This window comes from Pogona vitticeps, chromosome 9 (assembly GCF_051106095.1).
Source record: "Pogona vitticeps strain Pit_001003342236 chromosome 9, PviZW2.1, whole genome shotgun sequence".
In the NCBI taxonomy this organism is placed as follows: domain Eukaryota; kingdom Metazoa; phylum Chordata; class Lepidosauria; order Squamata; family Agamidae; genus Pogona; species Pogona vitticeps.
The window spans coordinates 21,887,701-21,907,328 of record NC_135791.1 but is presented as its reverse complement, the minus strand read 5'-3'; the positions used below and the strand labels follow the sequence as shown (position 1 = coordinate 21,907,328).

At 46.7% G+C, this 19,628-nt stretch overlaps 1 protein-coding gene across 1 annotated transcript in view; it reads left to right on the top strand.

The window, feature by feature from the left end:
- Nucleotides 1–10,017, top strand: part of CADM4 (cell adhesion molecule 4) — a 133,363-nt gene extending 123,346 nt beyond the window's left edge. The window contains exons 5-9 of the mRNA XM_020814450.3: nt 1,530–1,691; nt 3,207–3,297; nt 5,141–5,313; nt 5,924–6,052; nt 7,668–10,017. Of these exons, the coding sequence (XP_020670109.2) occupies nt 1,530–1,691; nt 3,207–3,297; nt 5,141–5,313; nt 5,924–6,052; nt 7,668–7,777 (665 nt within the window). The 3' untranslated portion in view covers nt 7,778–10,017. The remainder of the gene's footprint in view (nt 1–1,529; nt 1,692–3,206; nt 3,298–5,140; nt 5,314–5,923; nt 6,053–7,667) is intronic.
- Nucleotides 10,018–19,628: the final 9,611 nt, after the last annotated feature.

Here is a 19,628-nt window from a genome sequence, read left to right as displayed (position 1 = left end):
ATTAACCCTCGCTATGCGGAATCGTCGCTAAACGGGTAGGGAAAAGGTATTGAAACGCATTAAACTTAGTTTAATGCGTTCCAATACCTTGCTTACTTACCCATTCAGCGAGGATTCCCCTTGCCGGCAGCCATTTTCGCGCCCTCGCTAAGCGAAGGCAGGGGGTGAAAACGGCTGCCGGCAGCCATTTCCGGGCTTCCGGCGGCCATTTTGGAGCCGCTGAACAGCTGTTCGGCGGCTCCAAAATGGCCGCCGCAGTACCTGATCTTCGCAATGCGGGTTTTCCTCATTGCGAAGATCGGGTATGTTTCCGTATAGCGATCCCGAAAAAGGGATCGCTATACGGAAACATCGCTATACGGTGCACTCGCTAAGCGAGGCACCACTGTACAAGCATTTGCCTCTAGGTGGCACTGACTTCTTCTCAGCTCAGACTGAATTTGAGGGAGTGTCTCTCCCATCAATCCATGGGCCGTCATGTCAATTCTGACTTATGGTGACCCTCTTCAGTGTTTCCTAGGTAGGGAATAATCAGGACTTGTTCACCATTCCCTTCTTCTGGGGGCACCCTGGGACTGCCCAAGGCTACACAGGCTGGCTCTTCTCCTAGGAAGCACCGTGGGGGTGTCAAAACTACCAACAGCTGGAAGACAGCTGCAGAAATATTTCAGTGAATATTTGGGAATCGAGGGCATGGAAATTCGTGTTGATGGAAGAACTCACTGCCCACTCACAACTACTAGGATTCCAGTATAAACTTGGTTTATCAATCCTGGCTTACTGTTATCCAGTATTGTAATAACCGTACCGATTCTCTTAGAAAACCCCCCAGCCTCTCATGCTGATTTATGGAAATATGTGTTATGTCAGCTAGTAATACCATTTGATATGCTTACTATGTGGGGTTTGGTGGTTTGGTATATTGTATCTTATTCAATTTTAAATTAATGAGGGGAAAAACCCTCCCGACCTCTGGCTATGCTGCCAGATACCGAAACTGTTGAGCTATCCAGCCGGCTGTCCTAAAGGTTGTGATTCCAAATGCATTGGGTGGCTGAGGCTGCGTCCGTATGTCTTTTTAAGAACAGTATAGGCAAATTCTGAATTATGAGTTCCTACTCCTTCTCCCACCCATGTAAAATATTTAAAAGTGGAATGGTGTTTTTTGTTTTTTTTTTCAAAATCCTTTTTTTTCTTGCAATTTGCCTTAATGCAGGTGTTCCTTCTGGGTCTCCACTTAAGTTCATCAGGGGGATGCTGGACTTCACCCAGTACTTTTTGGCTGTGAGGTATAGGTTCTTAAACAAATGTGGGAGGCAAGGAGGTGTAATATTATGCGTTCTTATCCTTCAGTGCGCGGCAGTTAACATTATAATTGTATATAATTTGGAAATTAAAAAGAGAGAATGAGCACGAAAAGAGCCCTAGAGTATGGCAGGCCTACTTCGTTTAGCTTTAAAGAGGGGGCTACAAAAGTGCTCTGTGGGGTTTGACCAGCGGGGCCGGTGTGTCTCGTGTGCCTTTCCTAGGATTCAGCAGCAGGCAGGAAGACGGAAAGGTCTTCAGCGTCACCAACGTCGTGCGTTTCCGGGTGGAGCGCAAGGACCACAGCAGCATCGTGATGTGCGAAGCGACCCACCCGGCGCTGCGCGGGCAGCGCAAACAGACGCAGTACGTGCTAGATGTACAGTGTAAGTGACGGCAGGGTTGCATCAGTGGGGCAGGACGTGGGGAGAGGGGTTTGGCGGAGGGGCCAGGCCTGGGATCAAAGGACGGTTCCCAAGAGAAAAATGATGATGTGTATGTTTTTTCTTCTTCCTTAAATGGGGCATGGCTTGGAAGTGAAGGCTTAGAAGTAATGCGGTTACCTGTAACAAGTTACCTTTCTCAGTAACAAGAAAGGTGCATCAAAGTCACATTTCAAAATCAACCTCAGGCAGTTTGCTGCTGTAATGAATAATTGCTGGGGATTTATTAATAATAATCATGTGTCGTCCAAGTCAATTCTGACTTACAGCAACCCTTTTCAGGGTGTCTCAGGTATAGAATACTTAAGAATGGTTGACGGTTCCCTTTTTCTGATGGTGGTGTTGGGACTGTCCTAACATTTCGCCACTCTCTGTGGCCGGCATCTTCAGAGGACAGGAGTTAGAACGCAGAACACAGACAAGAGTTTCTAACCCCTGCCCTCTGAAGACGCCGGCCACAGAGACTGGCGAAACGTTAGGAAGGAAAACCTTCAGAACACGGCCAAAGAGCTCGAAAAAACTACAACGATCAAAGCTATTTTATGTTTCAGTAAGTAACATTTTCTAGTTAAGTTTAAAAGTTACTTCTAAAGGGGTTCTAGGCCATTTTTTTTCAAGCATTTTGAAGGGAATTCTTCAAAGTTTATGCTGTTCTCTCACCAACCCTGAATTTTGACAAGATGCAATAAAAAGTAATGAAAAATCAAGGTGCAGCACAATGAGAAGCACAGCAAGTTACATTATCAGAAGTAATGGCAACAAATTGCTTTCCAAATACTATAATAATTAACAGGAATTAACTTATTTTTAAAAATGGCTTTCCGTGATATGGGACTGGGTGTACAAAGGTCACTCCATTTCTAGGCCCCCAGGTCAAATACAGTAGTACCTCGGTTTACGAACGCCTCAGTTAATGTAATTTTCGGTCTATGAAGGAAAGTCCATTGAAAATAATGCCCCAGTTTACGTTTCTTTTTTCTGCAGTATGAAATAAGTTTCCCCAGGATGCATTGCGTGTCGAGGTTTAGAGCGCTGTGCCCGTTTCTATGGCAATCTGCATTTCGGTTTACGAATTTTTCGCATTAAGTAGCGTCTCGGAGAACTCATTAAATTCGTAAACTGAGGTACTACTGTACAGCTAGTGTGGTATAGTGAGTAGATGAAAGAGTAGGGCTCAGGAAACGGGTTCAAATGCAAGCTTGGCCATGAAAACATTTCTTTCTGACATCATATTCCAGTGAGGTGGCCCTTAAGGAACTAAAAAAAAAGGAGAAATATATGTATTTGTACATTGGGAGCAGAGATGGTTGAAACCTTAATTCCATTGCGATAATCACTTGTGGATCTGAAGAAAACGTGGTTGTTTGTAGTTGTGCTCCCCAGCCTATAGATATTTTCATACACAGGATGCTCTCTGGCCTCCTGTTTATTCTGTCTCTTCCCACCCTCTCCCCCCAGATTCACCCACAGCACGGATCCACCCTCCACAAGGCGTGATGCGAGAAGGAGACACCCTAATTCTGACTTGTGCTGTCAATGGCAACCCACTGTGAGTATTTCCACAGGATAGGGAAAGATATATAATTAGAACGCGAGAGAGCAAAAAAAAAAATCAGTAGATTTCTACAGAAACGCACGCAGGCCTCAAGGTTTCCTTGTAGTCTGATCTTGTGTGAGGAGCTAGCAGATTAGAAGAGCAATGGGTGTCCTGCCTTTTGAAGAAGATGTATTAATTAAAAGTCCAGACCTGACACCGAAAAAAAAGCTGGTTTTGTGACCCAGATCAAATGGCGCAAATCAGGCATTATATTTGCCATATTTCGGATGGTTTCACAGATGATTTTACTGAATCTGATTAAGTTTGTGGACTAAGAAAAGCAACAGTTCACACATACACACGTGCCTGCGTGCGTGCACACACGCAAACACACAATCTTCTTTCACCCAAAAGCCGTTACAGGGGAGGACTGCATGTGAATTGGGTGTTTCTTGAAAGCTCAAGGTGAGGAATCAACCGTCTTCCTTGCTATCCAAGAACTGTACGCTGGAGTGCAGGGCCGGTCCTACCGTTGGACAAGGTGAGGCAAACGCCTCAATGGATGGATGCAGGGAGGTGGCCATAGCGTGTGGGAAGAGAGAATCTCTTGCCTTCTGGTTGTTGTTGCGACATCCTTTGGACCAGCCCAACTAGAATAGCCCGTATAAATGAGTACCAACCTTCTTCTGAGTGATGATAGAGTAGGAGCTTCAGTCGGTGGGCACCGAGCCTGTATTTTGTTCATCGTGTTGAAACAGCTGGGAGGCAAACATCTTTGCTTATCTAGTGCACTCACTCACTGACCTGGTAGATCCCAGTCTAACTTCTGCTTATGTCTCTCATAGAATATTTTTCTCTCTGATTGTTTCTCTGTATGTTTGGGCAGTAATAGATAAACTATATGTACAGTGGTGCCTCGCTTAACGACGATAATCAGTTCCAGGAAAATTGCCGTTAAGCGAAAACATCATAAAGCGAAAATAAAAAACCCATTGAAATGCATTGAAACCCGTTCAGTGCGTTCCAATGGGATAAAAACTCACTGTCCAGCAAAGATCCTCCATATGGCGGCCATTTTCGCTGCCTGTATAGCGAGGAATCCCTCCCTAAACACAGTGGGGAGCCATTTTAATCGCCTGGTGGCCATTTTGAAACCGCCGATCAGCTGTTCAAAAAACGTCGTTTTGCGAAGAATCGGTTCCCGACACTTTCCCCTTCCATCAGTCAGGATTTGGCATGGTCTTGTTTTAATTTTCAGTGGTGCTTCGTACCTCTTGGCCACAGACAGTGGCTTGACAGAAGGCGCAGACTCTGTGGGAAGCAAACTCTCTTTCAAACCTTGTTTATTCCTTCAAAACGCCTTGCTCTTCTCCAACCCGTCTGCTGTTGTATTTATCTCTTGTCCTGTGAATGGTTGATGTCGTGACAGACCTTTAGTAGCAGGGCTTTTTCTCGACTTGAAAATCCAGCCCTTGCTGAAATTCCCTTCGCCGCTGAGCAGTTCCTCAAGATCCCCTGGCTTCGTCCTCAGTTGGTTGCATTTCTCTCGGCCACGCTGCTGTCAGGGCAGATTGTCCTTGGCTCTCTGTAGCCTTCTCCCTGAGTGATGGATACAATTCCCGAGCGGAGTTATTACTCCCAAGCCCCTTGATCCGGCTGCCTGGCTCCGTGGTGCCATCCATCAGTGGGCTTGGCAGCGCTGGCTGCAAATGACCTTGAAGGGGAGGAAGTTGCTGTGGTGAGGAGGGTGGGTGAAGACGGGGGGTGCCCCACGACGGCCAGAAGGGTCGGAGGAGAGAGCGAGGGAGCTTTGTCCTCGTCGCCTTGACCCGCGTCCTGGTCTCTTGCCATCCAGCCCCACAGACATCAAATGGAGCCGGGCAAACGACTCATTGCCAGAGCGGGCCCTGATAGAGGGTGAGGTGCTGACCATCCCCAACCTCAGCATGCTGGACAACGGGACCTACTCGTGCCAGGTGGCCAACAAGCACGGTCGCTCGTCGGACCAGTACGTGCTGGTGGTTTACGGTAAGGAAGAACGGTCCCTTCCCCGCGTGCCTTTACCCGTTCCAGCTCCTGCTCTCAGCTCTTCCAAACTCCCGTCCCCAAACTTTTCGGTAGTTCAGCCCTTGGCCCCTCTGATAACTTTCCATGTCCTCTTTCTGCTCCCCGAGGGCAGGAAAAGGAATGGCGTTTGTTTCTGGATCATACCACTTTTGCCCGTGGGGGAAGGACTGGTCTGATTCTTCCTCTGTGCACTGCCATATTCTGCTCTCCTACAAATAAAAAACAACAACAACACCTTGAACACAGAAAGCTAGCATGTAAGGGAGAAAAGCAGCCCTGAACTCTTTCTACTCGAGATGATGCTTCTCTGGCATACAAGGGAATATTTAAGAGGAAGGGGGCTGTTCGTGGTACCCAGAAACTTGTCCTTCTTCCTAGCTGGGCATGAAGGGTTTTATCTTGAACTTCAGAGAGCTTATGTTTGCTACAGAACCTGATGTTCTCTCCTGCATGAGAAGGGTGCCGCAGACCATTGAAACTGAGCCCATACCCTCTACACTAAAGAGCAACTCTTCCTAGTCTCCCCACTCCCTGCCCCACACCCACCCACATCTTGTCTTGTCCCCTGCAGACCCTGGAGCTATTGTGGAGGCCCAGACGTCGGTGCCCTATGCCATCGTAGGGGGCATCTTGGCTCTACTGGTCTTCCTCGTCATCTGTGTCCTTATAGTCATGGTGTGGTGCTCCATCCGGCAGAAAGGTGAGTGAGTGCTGATGTGACTGAAAAAACAGCAGGGCGTAGTGCAGGAGGGAAGAACCAGGACATGGATTGTGATCTTATTTGTACAGTGGTGCCTCGCTTAACGGCGACAATCCGTTTCAGGAAAATCGCTGTTAAGCGAAAACATCGTATAGTGAAAATAAAAAGCCCATTGAAATGCATTGAAAACTGTTCAATGCGTTCCAATGGGCTAAAAACTCACCGTCCAGCGAAGATCCTCCATACGGCAGCCATTTTCGGTGCCTGTATAGCAAGGAATCCATCCCTAAACACAGCGGGGAGCCATTTTAATTACCCGGCAGCCATTTTGAAGCTGCCGACCAGCTGTTAAAAAAACATCATTTTGCGAAGAATTGGTTCCCGAAGCAGGGAACCGATCATCGCAAAGCGAAAAAACCCTATTTAGACCATCGTTTTGCGATCGCAAAAGCAATCGCAAAAACATCATCGTGAAGCGGATTTGTCATAATGCGGGATAATCGTAAAGCGGGGCACCACTGTATACTTGTTCTTGGGGGACAGCTGATTAGTCGTTGTCATGAATACAACTCCCACGTGGCACCCATTACATTGCCCTTTACCAGCCAGACTCCTGTTGGTTTGTTACATGGCGTGCGTGCCATGGCTTAAATTGCAGCGGCGAATGGCCAATTGTGAATGAATTGAAGCTTGCACCCTTCGTCATACTCTAAATAATGTGACTGATGCACAACGAGGGACGCAAGTGTCGCGTTAACTAGTGGCAATTTGCTGGTGCAGTGTACACATTGCATTTACGATGGTGTAACTAACATGGACTATTGTGTTGTTATCCTTGCTGGAACACCAGGAAAATCTAGGCTCCTCGGTTCCTTTTAATTCCATCTAACTCATGGTGCAGATGCAGAGCAGCTCCTGAGCTGCAGTTAGCGGAGGGCAAAATCTTTGCCATCCTGAATCCCTGACCATGTTTTTGATTGTGAGTGCATCCTGTTGGGATTGGTTTCCCTTTCTCCCATTAGGATCATAGAATGATTGAGCTGGAAGGGGCCACTGAGGCCATCCAGTCCAACCCCCTGCTCATCACAGAAGCAGATGTGTCCCAATTTCCTCTTGGATGCCTCCAGCGTTGGAGCGCTCCCCAGCTCCTGGGGTCATGGGTTTCAAACCCTTGTTTTCTTCCTCCCCATAGTTTGAGCATCAGATCTTCCCTCGTTCCCAACTGGATTAGCTGTTGGGTGTGTGATGGCTTGGCCAGACGGGAGGTGCCGTCCAGCCCTTCTGGAAATGGACACCAGGTCGAAGAAGGCTGCACGATAGCTTGACTGAAGGTCATGGACCGGCTTGGATCGCTTGCAAAAAGGCAGCAGAGTGAAGGCCCAGCTCTTAGTTGCAGAAAATGAACAAATAGTGAGGCTAAAGGGAGCATCTTGTAAGAATTGGTTGGGAGTCTTTTCCGGGCCATGCGCTGGCTTGACGTCTAGCTGAGCATTTATCCCTGCTCCCCTCTCTTCTTGTGTGTGTGTGTGTGTGTGTTTGTGTGTATGTTTGTGTGTGTGTGTGTGTGTGTGTGTGTTTGTTTGTTTATCTATTTATTTATTTATTTATTTAATAGGTTCCTACCTGACCCACGAAGCAAGCGGACTGGATGAACACGGCGAAGCCCGCGAGGCCTTTCTCAACGGTGGTGATGGCCATAAACGGAAGGAGGAATTCTTCATCTAAGCGTTGGGGAGAAGCGGGAGGGGAATGGGGGTGCTGGGGACGGAAGGTTGTGGGGTGGGGGTGAAGCGGCCAAGGAGGGGGAGCGATGAATCGGGGAGAGATTTATACAGAAGTTGCCGCTCGTGCTGGGAAGGGGTGGGTGGGGTTGGATTAAGAAAAAGGAAAAAAAGATTTAAAAAAAAGATAAAATGGGGAGGGGGGAAGACAAAAACTTTTAAAAAAATCCATTGTGTAAAAACAACACATGGCCACCACTTTTTCGGTTTTATTTTTGAAACCGAGGACTTTAGCCCCGCCCCTAGCCATGAAGCTCCACCTCCTGCCACGGGCTGCTCTTCCCCCGCCTTCCCCCCCCCCAACATGCCCTTTTCGCCAGAGTTACACCCGATGAACTCTGGGGAGGGGATGCGTCTGTATGCGTACATAAGGCTCTGCTTGTGAAACTGGGGGTGGGGGGGAAATAGCCATGCCCCTTTTCCCTTTGGGGAGAAGCAGAGTGACTGGAGACGCCTGTGTGTGTGTGTGTCTCTTTGTAAATAGCTCAGAAGTGGTCCTGGGGGAGGTAGGGAGATGGACGACACAGAGGGGGGCGGAGGCTGCCGAAATTGCCGGGGTGGTGGTGGTGGTGGGGAAGGTGGGGAGACCCTGTCAGAAAGTGGACCCAGCCCAGGAGAGCCAACAGTGGCTTGTTAGCACTAATTTCCCCTCCCCCCCGAATATTCGCACTGAGTCTCAAAAGTATTGGACGAGGGAGATGGGGCTAACTCTGTTCCCCCTTGGACCCTAGCGGCGAGGACCTCTTGCGTCTGTTTCCAGCCATCACAGAGGGAGGGAGGCAGGCAGCTGGGTCTAAGGGTGTGATGCAGGACACAAAGGCTGGGAGTCTCCTGATGTCTTGAGTTCTCTTCAGGGCATTCGTCCCTCTTGGCCGCACCCTTCTTGACGTTAGGCCAGCCAGAAGGGGGCCTTAAAGATGCAGGTTGGACTCTTTTTTTTCTTTTCTTTGGTTTGTTTTCCTTCAAAGCCATGATAGTTTGGGGAGGGAGGGGGGGAAGAGAAAAGGGGTGTCTCTTGTCTGTCTCTGTTGTCCGTGTTCTGTGACGTGCTCGACTGGAGGGGGGCGCGCAGGGGATGTGGGACAGGTGCACCCACGGGGGGCATCAGATCCTCATCTCTGCTTCTGTCTGCCTGCTTTCCCCTCGGCGGCCAAGCGTTGCCTCCTGAGCCAAAGCCCAGTTTCTTTTTAAAGCGGCGTGAATTTAGAGTCGCTGGCAAAAGGAGATGGACCCTGGGGTGGTTTGAAATCATCCTTCTTGCCGCGCACGCCGGCGGGGATATCCTCCAGCCTCTGAATCCTAGCAAAGGAACCCAGGCCTGGCTAGCAAACCCTTTTGGCCCTGCTCCCTTGCCGCTCGGTCTCCCACTGGAAACCGCCACGACCGCCCGCTCCACGCAGAGCTGGAAGCGAGGTTCGCTAAGAGGCGCACCTCGCTCAGCGCTCGGTTGGGTTGCCCTTCAATGATCTTAACGTCCCCAGTGGTGACTGTTACAAACACGTCGTCTCCTCCAGAGGTGGCCACAGCACATTGCTTGGGGTGGTGGTGGCTTCTTTGAGGGGCGGCAGCGTTTGGGTGGTCTTTGTGGACATAGCTTCACCACCGTCACCATCATCACCATCACCACCACTCCAGAGGCAGATGCTCCCCTAACCCTGGGGGGGAGGAGCCCCACTGTTTCATGCTTCAGCCCTCAGAGGGGGGGTTGTCGAAATGGACTCCCGCCTCATCCTCCCACATCCACCCACATCCTTGGGGCAACGCATGGGTTCCCTCCTACGTTGCCGACTTTCCTGGTTCGTGCCAGTAGATGCCCAGCCCTCGCTCCTTCTGTACCCTTTCCCCCCCCAATTTGCCTGCCCCCTTTCCTTTTGTCTTTTGTCGGGGGGGGGCATTGAGAACAAAACAAGAAGCAACCGATGTGTGATTCTGTGTCCGTCTCTGGCTCGCAGTTTTTATTTTATATTGTTTGTGTCTTGGAAGGGGAGATTAAAAAAAAAAGAATGGAAAAAAAATATAATAATTAATATATAACTGGGGGTCGGGAAGTGTGCAGAGGGCTTGTACCCCTGCAGCCTAAGACTGTTTCCCCTGTGCCCGAAAGTTAATATATATGTAAATATCTATGTCTGCCTTTTAACCACCTTTGATACTTCAATAAATCCCCCTGATTAATTCTTTTAACACCAGTGGTGTGGGATCCTTTGTGTGTGAGGGTGTAAAAGGAATGTTCTTTGCTCACTCATGCCAGTTCAAGAATCAAGAGATGAAACGTGCGAAGCTAGGAATTTGGTTGCACTGCTTCCAGTCGCTTTGAGCACCCGGCACAAGCTGAAAACAATACTTGTGGGTTTGATTATCTCTCAGGACACAACCTCCAGACACTGCCTGGTTCTGCGTTGCCCTGGAATGATACCTTGTGTTCCACCTGGTGTTCTGACATGGTGGCGTGAATGATATTGATTGGATTTAAAACACTCTGAAGTGACACAGAACTCTGTATGTAAAAGAATATAAAGCAAAATCAAGGTTAAGGTCTCTGCAATGACTTTGCAGTGGCGAAATGTAGAAAAAAACAACAGGCATGACCTGGAAAAGGACAGAAAGCTCCATAAGGAGTTCACATCCATTAGGACTTCACTGACAGGATGGCAGGTCCTTCAAAACATCATCCCCGCTGTCCTTGTGGGAGGTAGAGCATCACCCATTCCCATCATGCGAAAGCTTTAGAATATGTCACATGCCAAAGGCTACTCAAGCATTTCTCTTAGAGGTAGAATTTGACCTCTTGTGTTCAGCAACCTACGTGTATCCTCTTCCATGATCTTGTGTGCATCTGGCCCCTTCCTTCCTGGCTGTTGTCCCTTTCTTTGCACAACAATCCTGTGAGGTAGGTTCAGCAAAGACGGAGACGGGTGCCAGACCATCCAGTATGTGGCTGAGTAAGCTCTGGGACCCAGGTCTCCTCCTGCACATGTAGGTCTTCCCGCAACCCCAAAGTTCTTCTAAAATTTCCTTTACTTTTCCAGGCATTGTCCCCTACTAAGTCTATGACTCCACAATCAAATACCATGAGATTTGCTGCACTTATAGAATGAGTTGATTCTTCACTTACACACCCCCAATCATACAACACAAAGGTAAATTCAAATCGATCCAGTCCTTTTTTGCTTCCAGAAAAGTACTGAGGGCTGCTCCTTTTCTTCATGCTAGGACGATTTAATGGACTTTTCCCCATGTGGTTAGTTGATTCTTTCTTGTAAAGACAGGGACTTTATATATACATATGAGATTAGTGCTAGGTCACTTTATCACCATATCAGGAGTCATGATATACTAGTTTAGCGCTAGATCACTTCAAATGAGAATTTTTTAAAAAAGATTACGAACCAAACCAAAACAACCCAGATGCAATAAAAGATTTCCTATGGTATGTGGTATTTCTGTATATGTTAAGAAGAACTTTGGGATGCAGCCACCTTTTCTGGAATGCTGTATAACCCTTTCAAAACCAAGTAGCTTGACAGTGAATCATAAAAGGATTGGCAGAGGTGGGACTAGAGGAAGGAAAGAAAGAAGGGGGACTTTGGGCTGAAATGTAAATTGCATGCCATTGAGTGTGAATACAACTCCCAAATCAATCTGCAGTCCCTGCGTGATCACCGATTGCAAATTCAGCTGTAATACAGGCTGCAAATCAAACTGCAGCAAAGTCAAATTGGACTGATTGTGCTTCGCAGTGTAGTCACAGCCTAAAGCTCTTCCCCGCTAACTTTGATTAGGGAGCTGTTGCAGGCCTCCCATGCAGTCTTTCACATTCCTTCCTATTCCCTTCCAACTGCCCCCAATGTGAACTCTGAACAAATGCACTAAGCTGCATTTTGGCAGTACAGAGACACCATATTCCACAGCCTTTGAATTTCTACCTGCCTCCCTTCCATTCTTCTCTTTCACTCTCATTTTTTTATTACTCCACTGGGTCTCTCTATGCGTCTCCCATCTGTCATTCTGCACAAAACTCTCTTCTTGTGGAAAAGATTTCAACTGGGAGCCACCGAGAAAAAATATTTTAAACCAATTGCAGGAATGGGGAAAATTTAATGTTCAACAAAAAGGCATAAATTCTAGGTATTCTGTTCTTTTTTACTTGTGCTGTCCTCCACGCTGGTATGTGGCATACATATACATGTAATGGTGGCATACATATGCATGTACTCAAAAGGAGGAACAGACCAAACAGCTCTAATGGGGCCCAATAATAGTCTTCATAAAAATGTATGAAGAAAATCAGAACACAAATCATACAATCTCCGGTGTCTATATACAAATCCCAGGAGTATGGGAAACAAACAAGAAGAACTAGAAATCTTAGATCAGGAGGGTAATTATGACTTGCAACCACATCACACCAACTGTGTGATGTGGTTGCAACAAAGACAAATGCTGTTTTAAGCTGCATTAATATGTAGTCTCCAAATCCCATGAAGTACTAATTCCCCCTCTATTTGGCACTGGTTAGGCTTCATCTTGAGTACTGTGTCTAGTTTTGGACACAGCCACTTCAAGAGGGATACTGACAAACTGGAGCAAGTTCAGAGGAGAGCAACAAGGATGATCAGGGGACTGGAAACCAAGCCCCATGAAAAAGACTGAAAGAACTGGGCATGTTTAGCCCAGGACACAAATCATACAATCTCCAGTGTCTATATACAAATCCCAGGAGTATGGGAAACAAACAAGAAGAACTAGAAATCTTAGTTCAGGAGGGTAATTATGACTTGATGGGGATAACTGAAGCTTGATGGGATGATTCCCATGACTTGAATACAGCAATTGAAGGATAGAAATGGTTCAGAAAGAACAGAAACAGAGGTGGAGCCACACTATATGTCAAAAATAAAAATACATACTTCTGCACAGAATACAGGAGGATGGGATTGATGGTCCCATCTAGAGCATCTGGATTAATATAATTGTGAGGAATGAACAAAAGGAACATGATAGTTGGAGTCGTACTACCAACTGCCCAATCAAGGAGAAGATGGGGATGAAATCTTTGGAAAAACAGACTGCAAGAATATCAAAGAGGCAGCTTGACATCAATCCCAGGGAAAATTCTGGAGCAGGTTATGAAGTGGTCACTCTGCAAGCACCTTGAAAACAGTGCAGTAATAACTAGAAGCCAACACAGATTTGTCAAGAACAATTTCTCCCAGACTAATCGTACCTCATTTTTGGATCTGGTAGCTTCCCTGGTCAATGGTGGGAATGCTGTAAATGTAATATATATTCATTTCAGCAAAGGTTTTGACAAAGTGCCTCATTATATTCTGATTAGCACGCTAACTAGTTGTGGGCTGGATAGAACAACTGTCAGGTGCATACACAGTTGATTACAGAATTGCACTCAAAGAATGCTTATCAATGGCTTCTCAAGTGGGGTAAACAAGGCTCAGTCCTGGCTCTGCTGCTCTTCAACATTTTTATTAATGACTTGGATGACGAACTGCAAGGAACGCTTATCAGATTTGTGCATGACACAAAATCGGTGGAATAGCTAATATCCCTGGAAGAGAGAAACAACATTCCGAAAGATCTTGATAGGCTGGAGCAATGGGCTGAAAGCAACAGAATGAAATTTAACAAGGATAAACACAAAGTTCTACACAAAGGGGGGAAAAGCGAAATGCACGGTTACAAGATAGGGGATACTTGGCTTGGAATGGTTGTAGATTACAAGCTGAATATGAACCAACTGTGCGATGTGGTTGCAACAAAGACAAATCATACAATCTCCAGTGTCTATATACAAATCCCAGGAGTATGGGAAACAAACAAGAAGAACTAGAAATCTTAGATCAGGAGGGCAATTATGACTTGCAACCACATCACACCAACTGTGTGATGTGGTTGCAACAAAAACATGCTGTAAAGCTGCATTACCATGTATAGTCTCCAAATCCCATGAAGTACCAATTCCCCTCTATTTGGCATTGATTGGGCTTCATCTTGTGTACTGTGTCTAGTTTTGGACACTGCCACTTCAAAAACTGGAGCAAGTTCAGAGGAGGTCAACAAGGATGATCAGGGGACTGGGAAATAAGCCCTAGGAGGAAAGGCTGAAAGAATTGGGCATGTTTAGCCTTCAGAAGAGAAGACTGTGGGGAGAAGTGCTTAACCTTCTATCATTAGATTTGCTATTTGCCTTATTTTGCCTTTTAGCTTCTTTTCTGCCTCTAACGAGTCTTGGACTCATTAACAGCCAAGTCTCTTCCAGACATACGATTTTGAGCTCCGTTGGGTGCCTGATAGAATCCGTGATTTCTCATATACTTCCCCCTCTCCCGCCATCCCAGTCATTGTCCAAACATTAACTGAAGCGTTTAAATACTGAACAGACAGGAAACTGGGGAGTGAAGTATGGGCAGAGGAAATTACTTACGTACTCATGGAAAATGAAGGAGTATTTCCTTTCTTTTTTTTACTCCCCAACCTGGTCCTCTCATGTTCCTGCCCTCCAGAAAACATAAGTTCAGGACCCACTCCAGACATGATATTGCTAAAAAAAAACAAGACCCGTTGTTTATATACAGAAGCCAGCTGAGTTGTCATTTCTGTCTTCCAGTACTGGTGATGGACATCTAAGAGCATTGTGTGTGTGTGTGTGTGTGTGTGTGTACACGCGTAGGACCGACCTAAAGATGGATGATGGGAAGCTCATAATGGAGACAACCTTGTCTAGATGACATTTTCCGGTCTGGATTACAAAAACATTATCTTTCAACTCTCCTCTCTGCTAATTATGACTATCCAAACCATCAAGTCCTAGGTCTTTCTCCTCCTTCTAGATCCCTCCCTGCTTGGCAGCCTGCTGAAATAAGGGAACGATGCAATGCGGGATACATGAGATGGGGATTTGAGCAGCAAATAACAGAATAGGAGGAAAAAGCAAACAGACTCTAAAATCAGGAACTCCATCGAATGTAGGAAAGCCATATTGTGATACCTTTATAAGACCAGCCCCCCCCAAAAGGATACGTAAAAGTATGCAAGCTTTCAAAACCATCAGCTCTTCGATGGGAAAATTTTATTGAAGAGGGAAGAAGGAAAGCTTGATTTTAAGTTTTGTAGTCTGCCTTTTTCCCTTGACATGTAATGAAGGAGGCGAGAGGCACCCCAACCCCACCAAAAACATAATAATAAAATTTAAAAAAGCCAGGAACTATATGTGAGGACTATATTGTCTGAGCTTGTGCTGTTAAATTTCACCTGCATCATTCCTAGACCTGCTGCAGAGTTAGAAAGCTTAGTCCTGTGTCTTAATCAACACAAGATATAGTTAGCTTGGAAGCTTGCACTTCTTCCAGTTGGAATAAATAAGGTGCCACTCCAGATTGAATTTTGGAGCTTGCAGACATGGCCACCCTTGCTTTTAAGATCGGAAGGTAGCTTCATACGCTCTGCCAGACGTGCTACATTCTCAGGAGAGCTGAAGAAGTTAGGTAAGGAAGCCAAGAGTTAGGAGAGTATGTTTAGGATTCTAATTAAAGTGTAATAACCTGATGATAAGCACCCCTATGGACTCTGGAAGTGAGATGAGCTTCTATTAGATATTCCTCAATTACCCCAAACGATGAAAGTCTGGGTCCACCATTTCCCCTCTGAGAACTCAAGCACCACCACGCCAGATTCATATTTAAGTCAAGTTTGTTGAGACCATTAAGAAAGAACAAATGAAATCAAGATCAAGCCAATGCAAGAGAATTGGGACTTGCCTGAATTGTCCGCTGTGAGTGCTAGGCACACCTCCAAAGGCCGATGAAGGAGACTCTTCACTTCCTGAACGTTAATTTTTAGAGACATTCAGCTCCACCTCCAATGCTCGTCATGGCATATGCTCAATCTCAGTTATGCCAGAATCTTAATGATTCTTGGCTCGCATAAAGACAGACCCACACGCGGGAGGCCTTTCAGTGAAATCAGCTAAAAGCAAATCCGTTGCTTTCCTGCACTTCTCAGATATCCAGCAAGGGGATACAATCCTGAAGCTGTCGGAGCTTCGGAAAGAGAACTGGAAAAACAAATCATTTCTGCCCTGTCACCAAATCGGGTTTTTTTTTAGCCTAGGTGGCTCTTGTGTGGAGTTTTAACTCGAACCTTAGCCCCAGATGTTTGATTTGACGTGGTTGAATACTGACAAAATCAATCATCCGTAGCCTTATTCCCATCAAAACAAAAAGCAGAAACGCCTACAAATGGAAGCCATTCATAGGAATATCAGCCTACCAGTTGTTCCCAACCTTGGGTCTCCAGATGTTCTTGGACTAAAACTCCCGAAAACCTCCATCACTAGCTTTGCTGGCTAGGATTTCTGGGAGTTGTAGTCCAAGAACACCTGGGGACCCAAGGTTGGGAACCACTGGTCTACACACCAAGAGGGGGCAGATCGGCAAGACAAGAGAGGAACACAGGGTGACATTCACTCTGTCTCCATTGCTAATGGGCCTGGTAGGCACATACCCATATTTTTCCGTGTATAAGACCCCCCCATGTATAAGACACCCATCACTTTTCTAATCCAAAATTAAGAAATCTAAGTGGGGCTTAGCAAGTGCAGGGGAAAGGGATCAAAGTGCTTCGGGATCGGTTTGATCCCTGCTTTCCCCTCCACTTGTTTTTGTTCTCTCCTCAGCTTACTTCCGTGTATAAGACGACCATCAATTTTTAGTCTAAAGATTTTGGACAAACATATAATCTTATATATGGAAAAATACAGTAGTTCTTGCATTGTTGTGCCTTTTTCCACTACTCGCATGAAGAAATGGAGGGTGTAACTAGCCAGCTGCCTTATAATAGTCTTCTTTCTCTCCATGATTGTTTAAAAGGCCAACATGCCATGTGGCTTTCCTGCTAGTGGCCCCATCTGTCTATGAATCCCAAACAGGATGGCAACCGCCAGAACAAAGACGGATGGGGCCTGCTCACCAGGGCAGCAAACTCATCTAGGAATCAAATTGTTCCTAACGAGTCTCATTTTGCTCATTAAGAGGCGAGTGTCTTCTTTGGCCTTGTGGTCCAGGGCTTCATTGAGTGCCTAATCCAATCAGCCTTCGACCACTGTCAGAGCATTAACGAAAAGGCAGTTGCAACACGGAGCAGACAGGAAGCGAGGGATCCTGGATGAGCGTGTCTAAAAATGTTTGTGTGGTTTTCTGAAATTTTTTTTAAAAAAGAAAGCCAGACAGCAAGATCATAGGATCCTGTTTGCCTGGTGAAACCGTGCCCTTTTCAACTCCTGTGATATATGTGGAAACCACTGTGGTTAAGGGGACATCCTGTTCTTTATTATTACCCTCTAAGTCTGAGGCATGGGGTTGAACTGAAGTTCTAAACAAAGCCTAACCCCCTATGACTTGGGTGGAATTGGGACTGATTCGTGATGGTTTGTACTGGGGGACGAGAGAGGGGCACAGGATTTCCATTCAAGCCAGCGCGTTTTCGATAAGGATCCAGAGACCTGTGTCATATCAGACAGGTGAGACCCCCTCTGCTCCTCCCTCTGTCTTCGTGACTCTGTCTCGCCAGCCGTCTGGAAAACGGGAATAGCCATTCACTTTTTGCTTTCCCACGGATGTTACGCTGCAGGCCTTATTGGGACTGAAGAGGCGTACAGGCCTAAGGCAAGTCCCTGCCCCGAGGAAGTGTGGTTGTTGTTTAGTCATTTAATTGTGTCCGACTCTTCGTGACCCCATGGACCAGAGCACGCCAGGCCGTCCTATCTTCCACTGCCTCCCGGAGTTGGGTCAAATTCATGTTGGTAGCTTCGATGACTCTGTCCAGCCATCTCATCCTCTGTCATCCCCTTCTCCTCCTGCCCTCACACTTTCCCAACATCAGCATCTTTTCCAGGGAGTCTCCTCTTCTCATGAAATGGCCAAAGGATTGGAGCCTCAGCTTCAGGATCTGTCCTTCCAGTGAACACTCAGGGTTGATTTCCTTTAGAATTGATAGGTTTGTTCTCCGACTCTCAAGAGTCTCCTCCAGCACCACCATTCAAAAGCATCAATTCTTCAGCGAGGAAGTAGCAATTGCAATTTAGACGCTGGCGCCAAGGCAGCTCTGCTTTCTCCTTTCAGAGCTGAGAACCAGGGGTGAAGCCCGTGGCTTCGGGGGGGGGGAAGGGAGCAAAGATGTTTTCTGCAGGTGTTTTGGAGCAAAAGCAAACAGGGACAGTGGGCTTTAGGATTATGGACTGAAGGAGCACACCCTTCACATTAAAAGAAAGAGGACCCACTGTAAAGATTTCAGCATCCCTCTTGGATCGGCTGCAGGTAGAGAGGGAGTAGCTTTTTGTTTTCTGGCTCATTAGGCCAAGGGCTAAGCATCTCCAAGACAGGATGAGAAATAAAAACCTGGGAAAGAAGTCAGCAGTTCACTGAAGGCGTCAACCTCACCTACAGCCTTTCTTTCTTTGGTGCCTCTTGGTAAGATGAACCCAAATACAGTGGTGCCTCGCATAGCGAGGTTAATCCGTTCCGGATTAACCTTCGCTATAGCGAAACATCGCTGAACGGGACAGGGAAAGCCATTGGAACGCATTAAACATCGTTTAATGCGTTCCAAAAGGCTCCTTTACTCACCGTTCAGCGAAGTTTCCTATGGCCGTCAGCCATTTTTGCGCCCTCGTTAAGCGAGGGGAGGGCGCGAAAACGCTGCGCGCGGCCATTTTGGGGCTTCCGGTGGCCATTTTGTCTGCCGAACAGCTGATCGTTGGAGCTTCGTTTTGCGAAGATCGGTAAGCGAAACGCTTACCGATCTTCGCAAAGCGAATTTCGCCCTATCTAAAGCTCGTTGAGCGATTGCATTAGCGATCCCAAAAAAGGGATCGCTATGCGATTTCGTCGTTGTACGGTGCTCTCGTTAAGCGAGGCACCACTGTACATGAAAAATCCAGAACAACTCACCTTTCCCCCTCCCCAGGTGTGGAGCTGGTATGGCTCCTGGGAGTAGCACCACCTGGTGGAGGGACGTGGGGGAATACTTTCCCCCATCAAACCCAGGATCTCACCCGAACCCCGAGTTGCTTCCCGGATAAGGTGAAACCGGTCAGCCATCAGAGCGGCTTACGAAGCACAGCAACCACAATCATCATCTCACCTAGCATGACAACTGTGTTCCTCACCTGTAATTTGTAGTAGAAGGGCAGTGTGCACACACACACACCCCAGCATTAACTGGAGGATCTTTCTCTTTTGCGATGATGATGGAACCACACCCTCTTAGAATGCATTGCCGTTTTACAATCTCATCTTGAATGCACCCAAGAGAAAATTGAGCTTCCCTCTCCATCTCTTCCTGCTCAAATCTGCCCCTCTTTCTCCTGCAAGCTGATAATTTTACATGTTTTGGGAAGAACCAGAACTGGGCAGATTATTATTATTTTTTAAAAGACAAAGATGCATTGAAGAGATGCAAGCTTTACCAATTGAATATCTGTGGGTAGTACAGCTGGCAGAAATGCAGGAGCCTAGGAGTAGAAGGACATGTGGCAAAACTCACCGAAAACACCCACTCTTTCCCATTGGCTGTTGAAAGAAAAATCCTAGGTCTTTCAACCCGTAAATGTCCTGCCCTAAATTGCAGGCGAGGTCTGTCGCAGTGCCAGGTCTGCTCCTTAGCAGAAGCTCTGCTCTCCTCCTTTTGCAGTCACAGACACCAAATTTCATGGCAATCATCAAATCTCAGTAGCTCATAAGCCTGCGATGCATGCATTACATCCTATGTTAACTTTTATA